The 24,640-nt window shown below is 44.9% G+C and overlaps 1 protein-coding gene across 1 annotated transcript in view; it reads left to right on the forward strand.

The window, feature by feature from the left end:
- Positions 1 to 311: 311 nt before the first annotated feature.
- Positions 312 to 24,640, forward strand: part of FDX1 (ferredoxin 1) — a 60,745-nt gene continuing 36,416 nt past the window's right edge. Inside the window, exon 1 of the mRNA XM_077483974.1 lies at positions 312 to 510. Within this exon, the coding sequence (XP_077340100.1) occupies positions 386 to 510 (125 nt within the window). The 5' untranslated portion in view covers positions 312 to 385. The remainder of the gene's footprint in view (positions 511 to 24,640) is intronic.

The raw sequence follows: 24,640 nt of genomic DNA on the forward strand, positions 1-24,640 counted from the left end.
GCACAGATATGAACGTGGCTTTAGTATATGAGGAGTATACTGTTCATACCCAGCTGCACATTGCAGCTCCCCCTTCCACTTTATTATTGCTTTGTATTGTGTTATTGTTGTGCTTTATGTATAGAGTTGTGTACAGTATCTGAGAGGGACAGCTGAGTGGGGAGGAAGGACATGGCTCACACAGAGCTGTGTGGAGGAGTGAGGAGTCGCTCTGTACAGGTATGAGTCCTCTCTGTTCCTGGCACTGGCCTCCTGAACAGGTATAACCCCCTCCCCCTCTCCTGCCCTCACATTCCCCGCCCGCTTCCGATCCCGGTCACTGACGTCACGTCCAGGTCTGACATTGGCTGCTGATTGGCCTGTTCCTCGTACACTGAGCTGAGAAATGGCAGCGCTGGCGGTCCGGTTACTGGGGAGTTGTCGGTGTATTGTGGCCGGATCCCGGGCCTGGCTGTGCGGTGTACAGCGGACTAGGAGCTGGCTGGAGCCCGGGGCGACCCGCCTGTACAGGTAACAGTGCCCTGCATGCAGGGCCTCTGTGTGACCTCTATTGTGTGTTGGGGGGTTCCTGTCAGTGGCTATAGGTGTGTTTGGGGGGTCCTGTCAGTGGCTGTAGGTGTGTTTGGGGGGGGGGGGGTCCTGTCAGTGGCTGTAGGTGTGTTGGGGGGGGGTCCTGTCAGTGGCTGTAGGTGTGTTGGGGGGGGGGGGTCCTGTCAGTGGCTGTAGGTGTGTTTGGGGGGGGGGTCCTGTCAGTGGCTGTAGGTGTGTTGGGGGGGGGGGGTCCTGTCAGTGGCTGTAGGTGTGTTTGGGGGGGGGGGGGTCCTGTCAGTGGCTGTAGGTGTGTTTGGGGGGGGGGGGGTCCTGTCAGTGGCTGTAGGTGTGTTTGGGGGGGGGGGGGGGTCCTGTCAGTGGCTGTAGGTGTGTTTGGGGGGGGGGGGGTCCTGTCAGTGGCTGTAGGTGTGTTTGGGGGGGGGGGTCCTGTCAGTGGCTGTAGGTGTGTTTGGGGGGGGGGGTCCTGTCAGTGGCTGTAGGTGTGTTTGGGGGGGGGGGTCCTGTCAGTGGCTGTAGGTGTGTTTGGGGGGGGGGGGTCCTGTCAGTGGCTGTAGGTGTGTTTGGGGGGGGGGGTCCTGTCAGTGGCTGTAGGTGTGTTTGGGGGGGGGGGGGGTCCTGTCAGTGGCTGTAGGTGTGTTTGGGGGGGGGGGGGTCCTGTCAGTGGCTGTAGGTGTGTTTGGGGGGGGGGGGTCCTGTCAGTGGCTGTAGGTGTGTTTGGGGGGGGGGGTCCTGTCAGTGGCTGTAGGTGTGTTTGGGGGGGGGGTCCTGTCAGTGGCTGTAGGTGTGTTTGGGGGGGGGGTCCTGTCAGTGGCTGTAGGTGTGTTTGGGGGGGGGGGGTCCTGTCAGTGGCTGTAGGTGTGTTTGGGGGGTCCTGTCAGTGGCTGTAGGTGTGTTTGGGGGGGGGGGGTCCTGTCAGTGGCTGTAGGTGTGTTTGGGGGGGGGGGTCCTGTCAGTGGCTGTAGGTGTGTTTGGGGGGGGGGGGGTCCTGTCAGTGGCTGTAGGTGTGTTTGGGGGGGGGGGGGTCCTGTCAGTGGCTGTAGGTGTGTTTGGGGGGGGGGGGGTCCTGTCAGTGGCTGTAGGTGTGTTTGGGGGGGGGGTCCTGTCAGTGGCTGTAGGTGTGTTTGGGGGGGGGGTCCTGTCAGTGGCTGTAGGTGTGTTTGGGGGGGGGGTCCTGTCAGTGGCTGTAGGTGTGTTTGGGGGGGGGGTCCTGTCAGTGGCTGTAGGTGTGTTTGGGGGCCCCTGTGTAATCTAGAGTGTGTGATTTTGGGGGCCCCTGTGTAATCTAGAGTGTGTGATTTTGGGGGCCCCTTGTCAGTGGCTGTAGGGGTATGTAGTATAATACAGGGTGATGAGTGTCAGTCTTGTAATATACTTACACTGACCAGCCATATCCTTATGGCTACTGACCGGTAAGGTAAATAACACTGATTATCTTGCTATAATGGCCTCTGAAGGTGAGTGGGATATATTTGGCTGGAAGTGAACATGTTTTCCCTGAAGTAGATGTGTTGAAAGCAGAAAAAAATGGGCAAGTGTAAGAATTTAAGTGACCCTGACAAGGGGCAGATTGTAATGGCTAGATGACTGAGCCACTCCAAAACGGCTCCTCTTGTGGGGTGTTCCTGGTGTGCAGTGGTTAGGACTGACCAAAAGAGGTCCAAGGACAAAAATCTGGCGAACTGACAAGTCGTGGGTGGCCAAGGCTGATTGATGCAACCGGGGAGCAAAGAAAAGTGTCAGAAGACATCATAGTAGTTTAGCTGCGGACTGGTCAGAGTGCCCACGATGACCCTTGTCCACAGCACATGCCCACTGTAGCTGCTTTTAGATCATCAGAACTGGACCACGGAGCAATGGAAGGAGGTGGTCTGGTCTGATGAATTAAATTGTTTGATGTGTTGACTTGGCCTTCAAATTCTCTGGCTCGCAATCCAATCAAGCATCTGTGGAAGGTGCTGGAAAAACAAGTCCAATCCATGGAGGACCCACTTTGCAATTTACAGGACAAAAATAATTTTCTACTGACAGCTTGGTGCCAGATACCACGGCATACCTTCAGAGGTCTAGTGGGGATGATTGGTGTATATGAGGAGTCAGGCTGATGAATACAATTCGGGTTCCTCTGCCCCTCCCCCCAATGTTGTGTGTGTGTTTGTGGTGGAGAGCTGTCAGTGCAGCAGGTGGTAGTGATGATCATCAGTCACTGGAGAGAGTGTATGGAAAGTCTATCTATTCCTTCCTCTTATTGGCTGACTTTTTGTTCTGTAAAATATACCAATGAAGGTGTTTCATTATCTCTTCTAGAAATATATAAAAATAAAGTATCTGCTCATCCTGCCAACTGAAGATGCAGTGGACAACAAAACCCATATTCCTCTCAGACATGCGTAGCTTCTTCAGGAGTAGAAAAGCTAATGCTGTACCATACATAGTCTGTTACACAACCCTATATATCCATTTGACTTCCAGAAGATTTACCCCCCTCATGACCAGGCCATGACTGCGTTACTTTATCTGGCAATTGCTCGCTCTTGCAACGCGCAAACTAAGATTTCTTTTGGCGGTATTTGATCATTACTCCTTTTTTTTTTTTGCGCTATAAAAAGCAAAAAAAACTAAATTTTTAAAAAATAAACAATGTTTTACTTTCTGCTACATCCAGTAATAAAAAAAAAAATGAATTTCTTCATAAATTTAGGCTAATATGTATTCTGCTACATATTTTTGGTAAAAAATAAATTAAACAAAAATCCCAATACATGTATATTGATTGGTTTGTGCAAAAGTTGTAGCATCTACAAAATGGGGGATAGATTTATGGCATTTTTTTTTATACTTTATTTTTTTATCATGATATTGTGGTGGACACCTTTTGGGACCATTGTCATTTATACAGCGATCAGTGCTATAAAAAATGCACCGATTTACTGTGTAAATGACACTGGCAGAGAAGGGGGTTACACTAGGGGGCGATCAAGGGGTTAAATGTGTTCTATCTGGGGGGGAGAAGATATAGGCTACCACTGACGTGACAGCGATCACTGCTTCTAATCGCAAGGAGCAGTGGATCTATGTCATGTCACAAGACAGAACAGGAAAATGCCTCGTTTACAAAGGCATCTCCCCATTCTGCCTCTCCACACCACAATCGTGGGCCGCCAGTGAACATCGAGTTCCCAGGACCTGCGGGAACGCTCCTGCCCGATAGGTGGCAAATTCAAAGGGACGTACAAGTAGGCCCATTTGTCTGCCTGTGCCATTCTGCCGACATACATCTGTGTGTGGCGGTTGGCAAGCTGCATAGAGTGCATTAAGGTGAAAAACCTCAAGGGTTTGTAGAACCCCTTTACCGTTTGTGTTTATGTATATATATTAGTCGACCGATATGGGTTTTTCTCTGGCCGATGCCGATATTTAGAAATCGCCGCGGCCGATATGTTAGGCTAATCTTGTTTGTTTTATTTTTTTTCCCCTTCATCTCATAAAATCTAACAGACACCTTTTCACACTGGGGCATTTTTCAGGCGCTTTTGGGCTAAAAATAGCACCTGTAAAGTGCCTGCAAAACGGCTCCCCTGCAGTCTGTGTGGAAGCCCCGAGTGCTTTTACACTGAGGTGATGCGCTGGCATGACGTTAAAAAAATAAAAGTCCTGCCGGATGTGCCAATTTTTATTGCTTGTTGTGCAGGGAAACAATAACTGTCACATCCCTGCTGACAGGACAGAGCTTTTTACTGCTTACATAGGCAGAGCTCTATCCTGTCTTCCTCCTCGCCAATTGGCAGGTGACGGTGTTCTGGCAAAAACTGCCCCCCCCATTGGATAGTGTCTGCCCTGTACTGCGCAGTACGGAGGACAAGGAGACTCCGAAAGTCTCCAAAGATGCACGGCGCCCACCATCCAAGTGGACGTGCGGTAGCACTTGGTAAGAGGGCCCCTCGCGGGCTCGCCACGCTTCGGGCACGGCCTCGCTTCGCTCTGCATTTTTTTTTTTTTTTTATTCTAACTCTATGTTCACTTGGATGGTGGGGCTTGATTGAACCTGGACTCTTCAGAGACTTTCGGAGTCTCCTTGTCCTCTGTACTGCGCAAGTGCAGTACAGGGTGGGCACTATCCGACGGGGGACAGTATTCGACACAACACCAGCGGTCATATGTTGGCAGCCACCCTCTAATTGTCTTGTGTTGTGACTAATTGCAGCACCGCCTGCAAGTGCTGGATCATGTATTGGATACGCAATCTAGCACAGGCAAGCAGATATAACAATATCTCCTAGATGTACAGTGCCTTGCAAAAGTATTCACCCCCCTTACCGTTTTTTGTTTTGTTGCCTCACAATCTGGAATTAACATGGATTGTTTGAGGATTTGCATCATTTCATTTACAGAACGTGCCCACAACTTTTAAAGATTTAATTTTTTTTATTTTTTTGTGAAGCAAACAACAAATAGGACGAAATAACAAAGTCAATGTGCATAAATATTCACCCCCCTAAAGTCAATACTTTGTAGAGCCACATTTTGCGGCTATCACAGCTCCAAGTTGCTTTGGATAAGTCTCTATGATCTTGCCACATCTTACCACTGGGATTTTTGCCCATCCCTCCTTGCAAAACTGCTTCAGCTCCTTCAAGTTGGATGGTTTGCACTTGTGAACAGCAATCGTTAAATCTGACCACAGATTTTCTATTGGATTGATGTCTGGGCCTTGACTAGGCCATTCCAACACATTTACATGTTTCCCCTTAAACCAGTCGAGTGTTGCTTTAGCAGTGTGTTTGGGGTCATTGTCCTGCTGGAAGATGAACCTCTGTCCTAGCCTCAAATCACACACAGAGTTGTACAGGTTTTGCTCAAGAATATCCCTGTATTGAGCACAATCCATCTTTCCCTCAACTCCGACCAGTTTCCCAGTCCCGACTGCTGAAAAACATCCCCACAGCACGATATTGCCACCACCATGGGGAATGGTGTTCATTGGGTGGCGTGTTGGGTTTGCGCCAGACATAGCATTTTCTTTGATGGACAAAAAGTTCAATTTTACTCTCATCAGACCAGAGCACCTTCCTCCGTACATTTTGGGAGACTTCCACATGCCTTTTCGCAAACTCAAAACGTGCCATTTTGTTTTTTTCTGGAAGTATTGGCCACTCTGTCATAAGGCACAACTCTATGGAGCGTACGGCTTATTATCTTCCTATGTACAGCTACTCCAGTCTCTGCTGTGGAACTCTGCAGCTTCTCCAGGGTTACTTTAGGTCTCAGTGCTGCCTCTGATTAATGCCCTCCTTGCCCAGTCTGAGTTTTGGTGTGCGGCCGTCTCTTGGCAGGTTCGCTGTTGTGCCATGTTCTTTCCATTTGGTTATGATGGATTTGATGGTGCTTCTAGGGATCATCAAAGATTTTGGATTATTTTTTTTTATTTTTTATAACCTATCCTGACTTGTACTTCTCAACAACATTGTCCCTTACTTGTGTGGAGAGTTCCTCTTCATGGCAGTGTTTGGTTAGTGGTGCCTCTTGCTTAGGTGTTGCAGCCCCTGGGACCTTTCAAAAAGGTGTGTATATGTAATGACAGATCATGTGACACATAGATTGCACTAGAGCTACAACTAATGATTAATTTGTCGACTAACCTATCGATTATTTTTTTCGATTAGTCAACGACTATACAATTTTTTTTTTTTTTTTTTTTTTTTTTACTTAATCTAGTGTGTTCTTTTTGTAAATGGATAATTAATCCTTTGCATAACTTTACAAAAAAGTACAACTTCTAATATAATATTTCAACTTTATTACATTTTTTCCAAAAAGTACTTCAATGTGGTAAAGTTTTTACAGTATAAAAAAGTGCCAAAAATAAAATGTAAACAACACTTTAGCATCAGGAATGAATAATGGCATTGCCATTAATTCAGAGCCAGAAGCATTAAAAAATGGCATATAAAAATGCAACAAAAGCACTGCTGCTCAACACTGTGTACAAAACACATGAAAGACATCATATACAAAAATAAAGTGCCAAAAAATAAAAGGTAACACTTTAGGGCATGAGGCATGAAAATGCCATATAAATTCTGCCTAACACTGCAAAAGATGCATTATGTGGTAACCTTACTACTCAACCACATAATGCCTTCAGAATGCATCTTTTGTAAAGTGTTAGGCAGAATATATATGGCATTATGCCTCTTGACCTAAAGTGGTGTTGTTTATAAAGTAACACCACAAAAAATGCTGGTCAACATACAATAACACTATGTAATTTAATCATTGCATAGTATTATTGTAGAGTGTTGATTGAGCAATATTTTTGTGGTGTGTTACTTGTAATTGTAATGTAAAACATACCTGAGGAGGTAACAGTTTTCAAGGAAGGATCAAGGAACCAAGCCCAACAAAAGCACTTCTCAACACTGTGGCTGTGCAAAAATAATGGCCAATACACTGAAGGCAGCCATGAGCCATCTCAACATAAATACACTAATACAGCCCAACAAGAACACAACACACAGTCATGAGTAAAAAAGGTTGGGGGGCCTGTGTTACTTCCTCCATTACAATGCTATATTTTAGCATTGCAATGGAGGAAGGTTAGCATATCGACATGCTCTGATGTTAGGCTTGCTCTTTTTTTAGTCACAATGTTGCCAGCAACTGAGAAAAGTCTTTCAGATGGGGTTGATGTTGCAGGCACAGACAAGTAACTCTTTGCCAGCATGGCCAAGATGTGAAACCGCTTTTCATTTTCCTTCCACAATTTCAGCGGATTTTCTTCCTTTAGAATAGCCTGCTCACTGAAATACATGTGTATCTCATTCCGCACAACTTCATTGTGGGTTTCTTGATCTTGGATGTGACCAGTGTCATCCTCGCCATTACTGTGGTGGTCATCTGAATCTGAAGAACCGAGCAAAGTGTCCAACAGACACTTGCCTCTTCTCAGAAAATTTCATGTCTGCACTGGTTGACCGTTGTTCCTCACATCGATGTTGTTTGCTCTTCCTCATATCTTTTCACTTCAAGAGCAAGAGCTTGGACCTTGAGGTGAACTTTTAAACTGTCCTCTGCTGGCAGGAATTTTAGTTTGCGGAATCTGGGGTCCAGGGCTGCTGCAATAAGACATATTTTTTCTCCACCATCATCTCTGAATTTAGTTTCCCGCTCCCATCTTGATGTCATCTCCTGTGCTGCAAAACTTTGGAAAGCTTTGACTGCTGCTGTCTCGCAAATTGTGCTCTGTATGGATTTCTGGAGGCCCTTTACCAGAGGAGGTAGAGCAGAAGCAGTCGCATAGGACTCTCCACTCAAGAAAACAGTAGCACACTCAAATGGCTTCAGCACTTGTTCCACTTCCTCAAGTAAGCTCCACTGATCATGTTTTAAATCTAGGAAGCGCTTCCCTCGTGGTGTGACATCAGGATCAGAAAGAGTTGCAGTCACCGGCCACCTCTGTTCAAGCAGGTGGCTGATCATGTGTAAAGTGCTGTTCCACCTTACAGATACATCATTCATTAGTGCATGCTCAGGGGTACCCATTTGTTGCTGCTTTGTTTTAAGCTTTTTAGTGGCCAGCTCACTTTTTTTTTTTTTTAAATGTTCCACAAGGCACTTTGCAGCCCTCAGGGTCTTGCTGATCTGGGGATCCCTCAGGGCATGGTTGACAACTAACTGCAATGTATGACCAGCACACCTGAGAGAAGAGATACCATGCTTTTCTTCCAAAATACGCAGAGCAGCGACAACATTTGCAGTGTTATCATGGACAACTACGTTTACATTGGCCATGGATATCTCAAACTTTTCAGCTGCTTTTTCCACCCAGTTAGCAATGTTTTCAGCTGTGTGCCGATCTTCAAGTGGCATAGAGGTCAGATTGTACGATGTAAGATTCCAGTCTTCATTGATGAAGTGGCATGTGACACCCAAGTATGCCTCTGTGGCAATGCTGGTCCATGCGTCTGTGGTGAGAGCTATTTTTGATTTCATATCTTTGAGTGACGCTTTCAATCTTTCAAAATTCTCCTCATTTCTTCTCCATCAGCTTAGTTAAATGGGACCTGGAGGGAAGTGTGTATCCTGGGTAAAACGTGTTGATCATCTCTCAAAATCCTTGACCGTCTACAATAGAAAGAGGTCTCATATCTTTTATAATCATGTTGAGTATGCTATTGGTATATGCAACAGCCATTTGGGGTGTGCAAACAGTGACGTCCTTTTTATGGAAGAACAACTCCTGTACACAGCTTTGCCTCTTCCTGAGAAAAAAACAACAAAACACACACAATAATAATTAACATTTAGGGCCGGTTCACACAGCGATGCGATGCGACACGGCTCGCCTCGCCTCGCTCCCGCAAGTCGCCCCCGTTCAGTACTATGGAACCGTTCTGAGAGGAGCGACTCGAGTCGCTCCGACTCAGAAAAAAGGTTCCTGTACTACTTCTGGGCGACTTCGGGGGCGACTTGCATTGACTTCTATACAGAAGTCCTCTGCAAGTCGCCGCTGAGATCCCCGCAGGTCGCGGCGAGGCAAGTCGGAGACGCCTCGCCGCGCCTCGCTGTGTGAACCGGCCCTTAGGAACTGGAACCAAGTTTAATCAACATGAATGCTCAATGCTAATAATGTACTTGTACTCTGTATTTCAAAGAGGGTAGGGTAGTAAATGTCTGCAATAAATATTCTATTGTTGCTGCTCTGCGTATTTTGGAAGAAAAGCATGGCATCTCTTCTCTCAGGTGTGCTGGTCATACATTGCAGTTAGTTGTCAATGTCAACCATGCCCTGAGGAATCCCCAGATCAGCAAGACACTGAGGGCTGCAGTGCAAAAAGTGCCTTGTGAAACATTTAAAAAAAACATGAGATGGCCACTACAAAAAAAGCAATTGGCAAAGCACAGCACAGCAACAAATGGGTTCCCCACCCCTGAGCATGCACTGATGATGTATCATCCGTAATAATTTAATAGCAGCATATATTAATTGACCACATCCACAACACAATTTGACTTTGTATTGTAATAATTACTCCCATTGTCTCCCAAAACGAAAAAAATACTAGTAAGTACTTACAAAGATGGCTCGTCCGTTTGAGGCCGTAGTGCGCCAGGATGTTTTCTTCTGAGGTGCTCGTGCATCGCAGTAGTGCTGCCGTGGTACCCCATTTCGGTTTTGCAGAGGGAACAAAGGACCATTTTATCTGGCCTCTGTTTAAAGAATTCCCATACCTTTGAAAGTCGTGGTCTGGCTTTTCGTGCTGCACCGGGACTTTTTTCCCCATTCTCGGGAGCAGGAGGAGGAGCAGCAGCCTCCGCTGCCATTACCGCCATTTACCCACGAGATGAGACCAGCATGACTCGTCGATGGCTTTCACCCACGCCAACGTATTTTCGTAGTCGATTACGTCAACGTATCGTGGCAGCTCTAGATTGCACACAGGTGGACATCATTTCAATATTTATGTGACTTCTGAAGGTAATTGGTTGCACCAGAGCTTTTTATGGGCTTTATAACAAAGGGGGTGAATACATACGCACATGCCAATTCTTAGTTTTTTTTTTTTTTGTTTTTTTTTTCTGAAAAATAGTTTTATGTATATATTTTTCCAATTTTACTTCACCAACTTAGAGTCTATTCACACGGACGATACGTTCAGGTCCGTCTGTCAGTTTTTCAGGCAGACCTGAACGGATGCTCCATAGAGCTCTATGCAGCGTCGGATGTCAGCGGAGACATGTTCGCTGACATCCGAGCCGCTCCCATCTGAAAAAGTGTGACAGAGGAAAAAGCTATTTTTCCATCCGTCATCGGGTGACGACGGACACTGCGGTCCATCCTCACCCGATCTCCCATGGGGAGAGCGGCGCTCTGACAGGTCCGTCCCTGCGCAGTGTTCAGAGACAGACCTGTCATCTTCCTGCTCAGTGGAGATCCCTCCGTCACCGCTGAGCAAGCGGATATCCACGGGGCGGATCAGCACTGATCTGCCCCGTGTAAAAGCACCCTTAGACTATTGTGTTCTGATCCATCAGATATAATTCAGATTAAAGAAAACATTGAACTAAATGCTCTAATGTATCAAAATAGGTAAAAAGCCAAAGGGGTTGAATACTTTTGCAAGGCACTGTATGCTCTTATTTGCAGTAATGCAAAATTTAAATTTTAACATCCACTTCACTCTGAGTGACTGCAGCTTGAGTGGCTCATGGTCATAAGTAGGGTACCTGGGGAGAGTGCAGGGGGCATCATAGAGGCTTCACCTTATGGTGTCACCGGGAAGGCAAGGGCCATGAAGAAAAGGATAGCTATACAATAATGTAAATTAGGGCTGCAGCTAATTATTATTTTCATAATCGATTAGTTGGCCGATTTATTGTTTTGATTAATCGGTTAATAACTTTAAAAAAAAAAAGTGGATCAAATTGACGTTCATTTTCAACCACAGTGACGGGAAAATTTGGAAATGGAAAACTTCTCGGTCAAAGGAATTTTCAGACAGTGTATGTGGTTTTTGTTCAGAAATGAAGTGAAAATTTCAAACAAAATTCTTTCATTCAGCGAATGTACAAAGATTTTTCATATGAATATTCTCATCTGAAAATTAATCCGTGAGGCCAATATAAGGCTTGGTATACACCTATGCAGTTTGCTTTTGATCTGTTTCTGCAGTGCTTTTTTATTTTTGCGCATGTGATTTTACTGCAATTTGCATTATTTTGTTTTTTTTGCCAGATTAAAAAACCCAAGTTGCTGCAAAAACAAATTACATTCTTTTCTGCAGCTTTTCCTTTGAAGTATATTGAACCAAAAAAAGCACCATTTTGCTTTAAAAGTCCCTGACCCTTTCCAAATATGCAGCGGCTGAAAAAAGCATAGATGTGAACATGTCCCATAGGAAACCATGTAAATGAACTGTATTACGTTTCTGCAAACGACACCAATAAACATAGATGTGAACCAGGTCGAAGATGTTTAGTAACATAATGGGGTTAAAAGGACTAAAATTAGCCCTTTTATAGTACAAAAAAGCACTACTGGAAGGGTTCATTTTTTATTTTATTTTTTTTACCGTAGAACTGTGAAAGTAATATTTACAGTAGTGATTATATTTTTGTACTATAAAGGGCTCATTTTAGTTTTTTAGTTTTTTTTTCTTTTAACCCCATTATGTTGCTAGCCGATTAACCAATTACTATTTTCATAATCAATTAATTTCATAATCGATTAGTTGTCGATTAATCGATTAGTTGTTTCAGCCCTAATGTAAATACAAATTATTTTACAAACCTATTCTAAATGATATATTTTATAATTGTATTATATTTGTAGCTTCTAGCTACAGTGAGCAAGCCACAGATGGGGTGATACATTCAGGTTTCACAATCTCTTGTTGTACTTATGCAGTTTCTGACAGTCTTCTGTACCATTAGACTGAATATTATGTAAGACTCCTGGGTGATCTCAAGGGCCACTTTTATCTAGGTAGGTGACTACCACTGTCGAGGGTGGTTGGGCATGTAGGTGAGATCTGGCTGTCCCTGGAGGTCAGTGCCCGGCAGTGCTTCCTGAACATGGACTCTGACACCACTAATCCCTGCTGGACTGATCAAATTTCCATCCATGGTTTTTTTGTTTTGTTTTTTTCCCCCACAAATAGAGCTTTCTTTTGGTGGTATTTGATCACCTCTGTGGTTTTTATTTTTTGCGCTATAAACAAAGTGACAATTTTGAAAAAAACGCATTCTTTTTTACTTTTTGCTATAAATATCCCCCAAAAATGTATATAAAAAAAATAAAAAATAAATAATTTGATTTGTGCAAAAGTTATAGCGTTTACAAAATGGGGGATAGTTTTATGGCATTTTTATTAATCCTTTTTTTATTTTTTACTAGTAATGTTGGTGATTTTTAAATCCCTATTTTTTTTATTGTGACTGCGACATTATGGCAGACACATTGGATGTTTTTGACACATTTTTGGGACCATTGTCACTTATACAGCAATCAGTGCTATCCAAATGCACTGATTCCTGTCTAAAGGACACTGGCAGTGGAGGGGTTAAGTGTGTCTTAGGAGGTCCTGAGCGGCGAGCACCACCGGCAGCACGCATGTAATGGCACAGCGGCAAATTTTAAAGGGATGTACCTGTATGCCCATTTGCCTGTCCTAGCCATTCTGCCAGCGTACATCGGCTTGCGCCAGTCGGGAAGTGGTTAATGTCGTGTATCTTTGGTGCGGTTTTGAAAACCACGCCAGAAATGCAGCTGCCCATTGCAATGAATTGAAGACGCATGAAAAATGCACTATTTGTGGTATGGGTGTTTTTTTTTTTTTTTTTCCCCACAGGTAAACTGCCAAAAATCAGCCAAAACACACTGGAAACTCATCTGAAACACAGCAACATCTCATATTTTTTCTTTTTTTTTTTCTTTTTTGCTACAGAGCACTGTTAACCACTTGGGTACCGCGCTATTGCAAAATGACGGCAATAGCGCGGACCCACATTTCCGGGACTACGTCTATTGACGTCATCCCGGATACGAGCGGCCTGCGCGCCCCCTGAGGGGCGCGCGCGGCGCGCTCTGTGATCGGCGAGTCCGTGAGACTCGCCTGATCACCGATCCGTGTAAGGGGTCGATCCCGACCCCTTATCACGTGATCAGCTGTCAGCCAATGACAGCTGATCATGTGATAAAACGGAGCCGGTAATCGGCTAGTATTCCTCCTCGCGCTGACAGCGCGAGGAGAAAAAAAAAAAGCCGATCGCCGGCGGCCGTGTTCGGGACATCAGTCCCGATCACGGCCAGCAATTTAAACGGACACCTGCCCCCTGCCAGTGCCCACCTGCCACCCGCAGTGCCATCCTGAAATAAAGTAAGTGCCCCCCTGTCAGTGCCACCCAGCAGTGCCCATAGTGCCCACAGTGCCACCCAGCAGTGCCACCCACAGTGCCACCCAAAATCTGCCTCAAAGGTGCTGCACTCCAGTGCCGCCCATCAGTGCCCAGCAGTGCCGCCCATCAGTGCCCAGCAGTGCCACCTATCAGTGCCACCTATCAGAGCCACCTATCAGTGCCACCTATCAGTGCCCATCAGTCCCATCTATCTGTGGTACCTATCAGTGCCCATCCGTGCCACCCATCCGTGCCACCCATCCGTGCCATCTTATCTGTGCCCATCTTTGCCCATCAGTGCCGCCTTATCTGTGCCTATTAGTGCCGCCTTAACTATGCCTATCAGTGCCCACCAGTGCAGCCCATCAGTGCCCACCAGTGCAGCCCATCAGTGCCCACCAATGCAGCCCATCAGTGCCCACCAATGCAGCCTATCAGTGCCGCCTAATCAGCGCACTTCAATGAAGGAGAAAAATGACCCGTTTGCAAAATTTTATAACAAACTATTAAAACATGATTTTTTTTTTTTTTGCATCTTTTTTTGTTTGTTTAGCAAAAAATAAAACTCCGAGCTGTAACTAAATACCACCAAAAGAAAGCACTATTTGTGGGAAAAAAAATGATAAAAATTTCATTTGGGTACAGTGTTGTATGCCCGCGCAATTGTCATTCAAAGTGCATCAGCGCTGAAAGCTGAAAATTGGTCTGGGACTGAGGGGGGTTTAAGTGCCCAGTAAGCAAGTGGTTAAAAGGCCCTTAGGTTGTCTTGTTTGGAATATTTATATAATGCCATTATGATGCCAGGCTTCGCAGTCTGGAATGGATAAAATCTGGTCAGTATAGAATTTTTGCTTGAGCTTTACTTTGACCAAGAATATACGGTACTGCATTTTTGCAGAGGCTTTTCTCCATAATTTAAGGGCTTAGTTAAGAATCGGATGAAGAATTATATTGTTGAGTGCTTGTGAAGGACTTGGGAATTGTAACCCTGTAAATTGAATGTGCAGATTAAAGATGGCCAATCCCTTCTCAGAAATGCGTTTGTATAGTACACAGTATACGTGGGTTACAGTCTGATCCCCCTTCTGTATCAGATTTCTTAATGTAACCCTCAAGAGATTAGGTCTGCGTGCCTTCCATACAAAACAGTGAAAAATACTTAAGTGCCAAAGAATTTTTGCCTGTTAGACTGGTTTGATCCGGTTAATGTGATCAGTTATGCGGTAGACGAGCCTTTTTCAACCAGTGCCTTGAGGTTTCTTCAGGGGTGCCCTGGCAAAATGCCCCAAAAATTGCCCCAAAATTGCATAGAACTCAGTGGGTGGGTGAAACCTTCCTTTTTACAGATTTTAATTTGTACACCATTACAACCTTCCAGCTGGCAAATGCTCCTTATGACCAATGACATTATCATTGTCATCCTTGGTTTGACCTGCCCTTTCCTTTCTCCATCAGCTTTGGGGGTCTCGGCTAATTGATGGAGAAAAACTGAGGGAGAAGGGAAACGCTGGAATACTAGTAAGTGGCAGTTTTATTTGGAAGAATAAATCACCTGTAACACTGGGTGTCCTACGTGTATGGATGTTGCTGCATTATGTAAAACTATTAGAATCGTTTTTATAAATTTTAGAATGGGAAGCCTCAAGACTATCCATAATTTTGGTTGGTACCCTGAGATTGTCTATCATTTGTAAATTGTGTCTTGACTGAAAAAAAAGGTTGAGAAACGCTGATTTAGAACATATCCATCACTTTGTTGGCTTTTAGTTTTTCAATAGACTGCATGCTTGCTGATCAGAACACTCGTAGTTCATATACACTTCCTACAGCTTTGAAACGTGACCATCCATACAGAGGTAGGGACACGGAGCTGTAGGCAGTATTCTGTGCCTTACCTTGCACCCGCAAGCCACTGATACCAGATGCAATGCTCTGCAGGCTGTGAAAAAAATAAATCACATTTCTTTTTCCTGAAAATATTTTTTAGAAAGATGACCTTATTTTAACTTTAGCTGGCTCTTGGCTTTACATAGATGAGACATCAGGGAGACCTTATATTTTTTATTTTTTTTCCTCTATGGATGGTACTAGCTGATCACTTTAATCTTTGTTTTAGGTTTGTCCAGTACCTATACAGTGGGTATAAAAATTCCACACCCCTGTTAAAATGTCAGGTTTCTGTGATGTAAAAAAGAGACAGATAAATAATTTTACAATGTTTTCCACCTTTTTTAAAATGGTTGTAGCTGCACTAGATATCTCCTAAACCTGCACAGTTTAGGAGATATCCCTGTATTTGCATGTGCCGACATCATTGGCACATGCGCACTTAAGCCAACTGAGGCAATGGAATGTGCACACCGTTACTTCAGTTGTACTGTGCCATTCCTGGCATGTGTGCGGGAGTGACATCATCGTGGCGCCGGCCATTCACAGCGTGGAAGCCACGATACCCGGAAGTAACCCCCCTGGGGAGATGGCCACTGGAGTGGAGGACCACTGCGGGGGGCTTCAATCTCAGGTAAGTAATTATCTTAAGGTAATAAGCCTTTGCCTTGCAGGGCTTTTTTTTTTTTTTTTTTTTTTTTTGCAATAGGGTTTACAACCACTATGATGTGACCTATAAACTGTACAACTCAATTGAAAAACAAATGACAAGTGACAATCTCCCGTATTCTTCATATATCTGGGCTATGAGGTAGAGTAGCAAGACGGAATCCTTTTTCTTAAGAAAACATCTGAAGTCTTCCTAAAGCAAGTGGGCAATATGTGTTCTGGTCTGATGAAACGAAGGTTGAACTTTTTGGCCATAATTCCAAAAGATATGTTTGGTGCAAAAACAACACTGTGCATCACCAAAACACCATACCCACAGTGAAGCATGGTGGTGGCAGCATCATGCTTTGGGGCTGTTTTTTCTTCAGCTGGAACAGAGGCCTTAAAGAGGAAGTAAACCCTGATGGGTTTACTTCCTCTTTCATTCCTTGCAAAGGCAAAGCATAATGGACTACTATGCATCGCATAGTAGCCCATTATGTGTCACTTACCTGACACAGGAGCCAGCGATGTCCCCTGTAGTCCGGCGCTTCCATCTTTTCGGTGGGGTCTCGCAGCTCCGCCGATGTCATTCGGCGGAGCCACGATGACGTCACTCCCGCGCATGCGCACGGGAGCCGAGACGCGCGGCAGCTCCATTGTTGGAAATGCCGCGCTCAGTGCGCCTGCGCGCCGCTGTCTACGGCGCATGCGCCGTAGACAGCGGTGCCTGTCTTCGGGCAAATATCTCCTAAACCGTATAGGTTTAGGAGATATTTCTTGGACCTACAGGTAAGCCTTAATATAGCCTTACCTGTAGGTCAAAGTGGTTTGTAAAGGTTTACAACCACTTTAAGTCAAAGTAGAGGGAATTATGAATAGTTCCATATACCAGTCAATATTGGCACAAAACCTTCAGGCTTCTGCTAGAAAGCTGCAGATGAACTTCATCTTTTTAGCATGACAATGACCCAAAGCATACATCCAAATCAACAAAGTAATGGCTTCACCAGAAGAAAATTTTTAAGTTTTGGAATGGCCCAGGCCTGAATTTGATTTCAAAATCTATGGGGTGATCTGAAGAGGGCTGTGCACAGGAGATTACCTCACAATCTGACAGATTTAAAATGAAGAAAAATAATTTTAACATGCCCTGTCCCGCCAAGCTCGCGTGCAGATACGTGAGTAGCGCCCGCATATGAAAGCGTTGTTCAAACCACACATGTGAGGTATCGTCGTGATCGGTAGAGCGAGGACAATAATTCTGGTCCTAGAACTTCTCTGTAACTCAAAACATACAACCTGTAGAATTTTTTTAAATGTCGCCTATGGAGATTTTAAAGGGTAAAAGTTTGTCGCCATTCCACAAGCGGACGCAATTTTTGAAGCGTGACATGTTGGTTATCAGTTTACTTGGCGTAACCTTATCTTTCCCAATATAAAAGAAAATTAGGCTAACTTTACTGTTCTTATTTTTTAATTAAATAAATATTTTTTCCCCAAAAAAGTGCGCTTGTAAGTCCGCTGCGCAAATACAGTGTGACAGACACTATTGCAACGACCGCCATTTTATTCTCTAGGGTGTTAGAAACCCTAAACATTATATATATTTTTTATTCTATGTAAAGGGAAGGAGATGGATGGGCAGTGAAAACAGGCAGGGGAAGCTCCATTTGCATTGCTGGTTGTCATACCAACGGCCACCACAAGAGGGCGCCAGATTCCAGAAGGAAGCATAGGACCACAGAAGGCCTCAAAGCCGCGGTCTCAATTACCGGCTGGCGGCAGCGTGGCCCAATGCGATCACGCCGGGGGGGCGGGTTTGCATGGAGACAGGATGCTGCCCCAGGTGCCAGGTCGGTAATTCTAGTCGCAAATGCGACCTGGCGCCCAGGGTTTGTCAAGCCCTGAATTAGTGTATGGGTTATATGGCACCTTCAGATGGACGCTGGCACACCCTAGACAGGAAGTTCAACTCCCTATATAACCCCCCCCCCTTACCTGGAGTACCTCAGTTTTTTTTTCGCCATTGTCTTAGGTGTTGGTCATGAGTAAAGATGTGCTGTGCTAAGCTCCGCTGGCATAATCCTTGCTGGGGCAAGCCATGCAGCTGGATCCATTCAAAGTGTCTTTTCAGGCTGCATTGAATGGTACCTGAGCCTCGTGTCAGAAGAAGCAAGGTTTTGCTTGTAACACTTCTCTTTTTAGAGAGCTGGGCCCCGGGATCCAATGCTTGGTATTTTCAGACATATTGCCTGGCAGGGTGCTTTACGGGTTCAAGGGTGTGGAACCCCCGATTAAAAAGGGGCCCTGGTCCTTGAAGGTTTTCTAACAGAGCCCACAATGAGTGTTGAAGATTGGGTCTGTTTGGTTTACCACAGAACCCTGCAGCAGGATAAGGTAAGGGAGATTCCTAAAGAATTTTTTTAATTCTTATGAGTTTTGATCCTTTAAGCAAATGTTGTCATGCCTAAAGTCACCATCAGGGGCTGTCAAGAGCATGTACCTGATTCCATGCTTGTCAGTCTTGCTTTGTGTGAGTACAAGCTGCACGTTCCATCCAGCCCAAGCCCCAGGTAAGATGTTGGTAGGGGAATTTTTTTTTTCTTTCCAAGTCCCCTATCTGGGCAGAAGTATCTGCCTTCTGAAGAGAAAAAGGAGCATGGGACAGTCGGCGGTGTGCTGCGCCGCTGCTGCCGCCGCCATAACAGTAGTTCTCGGTCTATCAGCTCTCCTCCACCCCAAGTCCCCCCACATGTGGTCGTTTTTTTTTTTGTTTTTTTTCAAAGAATGGGGGGCTGCGCAGTGGGTGGTTGGAGGAAGGGGGCGGAGCTTGGTATGATTCAGCATCCAACGCGGGCCGTGTAAAGCTATAAAGTGCACCTTTTTTCTGATGCATTTAGCTGATGGAGCGACGCAGAGACGGGAGGCATGTGAGTGTTGGAGACACAGGCATTCCCAGGGCATGTTTACTTAGCATCAGACTGAGCATTAATAATGGCATTTGCTAGATTATTTGCTCAGCAGTGGGTGCATTTTTTTACTTTTTTTTTTGGTAGTACCTCTGACTAGAGGGGGAGGGTTTACAAATACAGCAAAAAACAAGGGCACAGGGGTCACACTCAGGCCCTAAGGACCCTCCCTTTGCAACACCATCCCCCCTGAAAGGCTAGGGAGGCTGGTCAGAGTGAGCCATCGTGGTCGTCAGGGGTTGCAATTGCTTCCGACATTTCAGCCCCGTCTATATTACTGAGGAGTTTTTTTTTTCTCAGCCATTATGGGATTGGAGGAAAGGTTAGTGGCTTTAATCACATCTACACAGAATGGAAGAGAGCACATTAGGTCCCCTTCTACATCCCAGGATCCTCAGAGGAACAGTCAGAGAGGTAAGATGAATCCCCCTCAGGGGACCATGAAGAGACTCCCTCTTCCGAGGGATCAGGTGGGGAAGACCTTAAGCTTCGCAAGCTGAGAAATTACTGGTGCATGGTCTTGCTGAAATGGTCCGCTCCACATTTTAAACTACAGTTAATGGAGTCAGTTGAAAAGCCCACTTCTTGTTTGGTTTCACTAAAGCCTCCACAAGCTTTGCATGCCTTTCCTGTCCATTCATTGCTGGAAAAGCTTATGCATTCTGAGTGGGATCACCCAGATAAGTGTGGTTCCCCCCCCCCCCCCCCCCAAAAAAGTTTCCAATACTTTGTCCTATGCAGGAAAAATTTACTAAGATGTGGTGTATGTAAAAGAATGTACTAAAAAAATTATAAATGCCTGCCCAAATAGTACACCACTTCGCGCTCTTGGAAATCAATATGCAAATATGAATGCGGTACTCCACTTGCGTGAAATACCCACTTTAAAGCTGCTGCTTTTTTTTAAAAAACACAGAAATATATAAAAATACATAAAAAATTGCAACTTAAAGTCCACTTTTTCATATATAGCAGCGCATGCACACTTTTTTTAAAAAGTGAGTTAATCAAAATTCTGATCAGTGTCCAGAAAAGAAGGTGCTTGTTCTATCCGTTCTTTATTGTGATTAAGGTGCAGCTTCCACCATGTAGTTCACCACTTGTGGGACACAAACGATCCCCTTTGGGGATGCACTCACCGAACACCCGAGATCAAAAAGCCTTTAAACTGCCATTCCACAATCCTTCTTTGGCCACTAGATGTCTCCCTTATTGGAATTCGGTTTTCTCATATAAAAAGGGCAAAATATGTCCAAACATAGCGTGATACTGTTTAACACTATTATATAAGAAAACCCAACATATACATGCGTACCAAATAAAAAGTACTGTGCCTTATCTCGCTGGTTCAGTTGCGCTCGAGGAGAAACGAACGTTTTCGCTGTGTACCGCAGAAGCTTCACTTCCGCCTTTCCTCAGCTCCCTGGAACGCAGGGATTGAGGCGCACTCGTCACTTCCGGTATGGTTACGCACTGACGCGTTTCGTCATATCCGACTTCATCTGAGGGCGCCCTCAGATGAAGTCGGATATGACGAAACGCGTCAGTACGTAACCATACCGGAAGTGACGAGTGCGCCTCAATCCCTGCGTTCCAGGGAGCTGAGGAAAGGCGGAAGTGAAGCTTCTGCGGTACACAGCGAAAACTTTCGTTTCTCCTCGAGCGCAACTGAACCAGCGAGATAAGGCACAGTACTTTTTATTTGGTACGCATGTATATGTTGGGTTTTCTTATATAATAGTGTTAAACAGTATCACGCTATGTTTGGACATTTTTTGCCCTTTTTATATGAGAAAACCGAATTCCAATAAGGGAGACATCTAGTGGCCAAAGAAGGATTGTGGAATGGCAGTTTAAAGGCTTTTTGATCTCGGGTGTTCGGTGAGTGCATCCCCAAAGGGGATCGTTTGTGTCCCACAAGTGGTGAACTACATGGTGGAAGCTGCACCTTAATCACAATAAAGAACGGATAGAACAAGCACCTTCTTTTCTGGACACTGATCAGAACTTTGATTAACTCACTTTTTAAAAAAGTGTGCATGCGCTGCTATATATGAAAAAGTGGACTTTTTTAAGTTGCAATTTTTTGTGTATTTTTATATTAAGATGTGGTGTATACCAACAATTGATGCTGCTGTATCCTCTATGAATAAAAATTTGACTTGTTGACAATGCACAAATGCTTAGGGATCAAACTGATAAAAAATTGGAATTCCTGTTAAAAAAAAAACATTTTTTCTTTGGCAGATTCAGTGGCTCAACCTGCAGTGGCTGCAATTGGGGTATTTCAACCCTTGAGAGACCATTTTGAAACGGGTGCTCAAGGTTTTCCCTGAACAGAAGGCCCAGGATTTAGCCGAGCTGGCAGCGGCTTTGTTTTGCAATTGATCCAGTCATAGATTCTATTCTTCAAACCTCTCGCATGGGTTGGTGCATATGTGTAGAATCTTGCGGTTGAAAAGTTGGCCAGCCGAAGTGCCATGCAAAAAGCTCCTGGCTGGTTTTTCTTTCTGCGGTGAAAAGCTGTTTGGGGATGATTTCGACAAATATATTCAAAAGATATCTAGTGGGAAAAGTACGTTTTTTTTTTTTTTCCCTTGCCAGTTAAGAAAAGGAGTAAACGTCCCTCATGTAAACAGGCTCTTTCTGCAGTGCCAGGGGCATCAGCCTCCAGGCAATCACAAAGCCCTCCACCATCGGGGTCAAGAGGTAAACCTCGACAAAGTCCTGGGGAAGGAAACTTACAAGACAGAACGCTAAGTTCGAGTGGGGGAAAGACTTCTACAGTTCTCAGGGGTCTGGCGGCAGGAGTTTTGAGACAGATGGGTGGTCTCCACAATAGCTCTAGGTTACAAACTAGAATTCTGAGAATTCCCATCTCCTCGTTTCATCAGGTCAAATGTCCCCAAAGATCCAGAAAAAAAGTATTTCTAGCATTAGATCGATTTGTCACAAAGTGATCATGATGGTCCCCTTGGAAGAGCAGGGTTTGGGGTTTTATTCAAACCTTTTCACGGTGCCAAAACTAAATGGAGATGTCCGACCCATTCTAGATCTCAAATATCTGAACCTGTTCCTGAATATTCACTCTTTTCACATGGAATCAATCCGATCAGTAGTCTCCATCCTACAAGGAGGAGAACTTCTGGCATCAATCGCCATCAAAGATGCATACCTGCATGTACCTATTTTCCCCACTCACCAGAAATATCTGCATTTCAAAAGGGATTTTCAGTTTGTAGCCTTGCCTTTCATTCTAGCTACTGCACCTCTGGGTATTTACAAAACTTCTGGGACTTCCTCTGTCCAAATTAAGAACTCTAGGTATAATGCATGCCTAGATGACCTGCTCTCGATAGACCGGTGTCTAGCCCCCTCAGATGAAAGCATGGTTACCAGAGTCAATTACCTGAAATGCCTAGGTTGGGTTGCCAACCTAGAGAAATCTTCTTTAAAACCATTAAGAAGACTAGAGTACTTGGGTCTGGTTATAGATACAGCCCAGAAGGGGGTGTTCTTACCCCAGGCAAAGATCAGTGCCATAAAGGAGCTGGTTCAGGTGGTCAGGGCGAAGAAGGATCCTTATATTTGCTTTTGCATGAGGTTGTTGGGAAAGATGGTGGCTTCATTCAAAGCAGTTCCCTTTGTTCAGTTTCATTCGAGACTGCTGCAAAACACTATCCTGTCTGCCTGGAACAAGAAGGTCCAAGCGTTAGATTTTCCAATGCGTCTGTCGCCAAAAGTGCGCCAGAACCTCAGTTGGAGGCTATCCATGAATCTGTGAAAGGGGAAATCCTCCTTACCAGTTACTTGGAAGGTGGTAACGACAGCCTTTCGAGTTGGGGAGCAGTCCTGGAAGAGACGACTGTCCAGGGGAAATGGTCCAGAAATGAAAGGACCTTGGTAGAGGTCGACTGATATATCTGCCGATATTTGACCTTTTTTAAAGAATTTTTTTTGTACAAATTTGGCCGATTGCCTCCCTTCCCCCCCCCCCCCCCCCCCCACGCAACTGACAGTTTCACACACTGAGCGGCTCCAAAAAAAAAAGAAAAATCGGCATCATATTTGCTGTCCCAATTTCTAAATATCGGCATTAGCCATATGAAAAACTCATATTGGTCGACCTCTAGACTTTACCCATCAACATTCTAGAGATCCGAGCAGCGTGCCTAGCCCTAAAGGCTTGGACATTCAGGTTGCGGAATTGTCCTGTCAGGATTCAATCTGACAATGCCACAGCAGTGGCTTATATCAATCACCAAGGGGGCACCAGAAGTCATGCCCAGGGAGAGGTAAACCATATCCTAACCTAGGCAGAAAGGCATGTGCCGTGCATATTGGCAATCTTCATTCCAGGGATAGAGAATTGGCAGGCGAACTACTTAAGTCACCAGCCGTTGTTCCTGGGGGGATGGTCCCATCCTGGCTATATGCCAAAGATGGGGGATCCTGGACGTAGATCTGTTTGCGTCCAGGCTCAACAACAAAGTCTGCAACTTTGTGTCAAGAACAAGGGATCCACTCGCATGCAGAACAGATGCATTGGTAACCCTATGGGATCAATTCTCACTGATTTATGCATTTCCACCTATTCTGCTGCTACCATGACTTTGCAGGATCAAGCAGGAAAGGAAGTTGGCAGTTCTTGTGGCCCAGAAGATCTTGGTATTCAGCGATCGTAAAGATTGTGGTAGGGGCCCCATGAGCCCTACCGCCATGTCCAGACCTGCTATTGCAGGGACCAGTGTTCCATCCTACCTTACAAATGCTAAATTTAATGGCTTGGCTATTGCAACCCACATTCTGAAGAATCGTGGGCTTTCAGGCTCAATATCTACCTTGACTTAATGCAAGGAAGCCAGCTTCCAGAGTCATTTATTATAGGATCTGGAAGGCATATGTTTTTTAACCCCTTATTACAGGTTGGCATCCTAGAAAGTACAGTGGGGACAGAAAGTATTCAGACCCCCTTAAATTTTCACTTTGTTATATTGCAGCCATTTGCTAAAATCGTTTTAAGTTCATTTTTTTTTCCTAATGTACACACAGCACCCCATATTGACAGAAATGCACAGAATTGTTGACATTTTTGCAGATTAAAAAAGAAAAACTGAAATATCCCATGGTCCTAAGTATTCAGACCCTTTGCTGTGACACTCATATATTTAACTCGGGTGCTGTCCATTTCTTCTAATCATCCTTGAGATGGTTTCTACACCTTCATTTGGGTCCAGCTGTGTTTGATTGTACTGATCGGACTTGATTAGGAAAGCCACACACCTGTCTATATAAGACCTTAGGTCCGGTTCACACTGAGGCGGCACGACTTGCAGCGTGACTGCCTCAGGCGACCTGGACGCGACCACTGCGGCGACTTGCAAAATGACTTCTGTATAGAAGTCAATGCAAGTTGCCCCAAAAGTCGTACAGGAACCTTTTTATAAGCTCAGACAGGATTGTAGCAAAGCACAGAACTGGCCAAGGTTACAAAAAAATTTCTGCTGCACTTAAGGTTCCTAAGAGCACAGTGGCCTCCATAATCCTTAAATGGAAGACGTTTGGGACAACCGGAACCCTTCCTAGAGATGCCCGTCCAGCCAAACTGAGCTATCGGGGGAGAAGAGCCTTGGTGAGAGAAGCAAAGAAGAACCTAAAGATCACTTTGGCTGAGCTCCAGAGATGCA

Source organism: Lithobates pipiens, unplaced genomic scaffold (genome assembly GCF_037356315.1).
Source record: "Lithobates pipiens isolate NorthernLeopardFrog02 unplaced genomic scaffold, aLitPip1_a1.2 Scaffold_16, whole genome shotgun sequence".
Taxonomy (NCBI): Eukaryota; Metazoa; Chordata; class Amphibia; order Anura; family Ranidae; genus Lithobates; species Lithobates pipiens.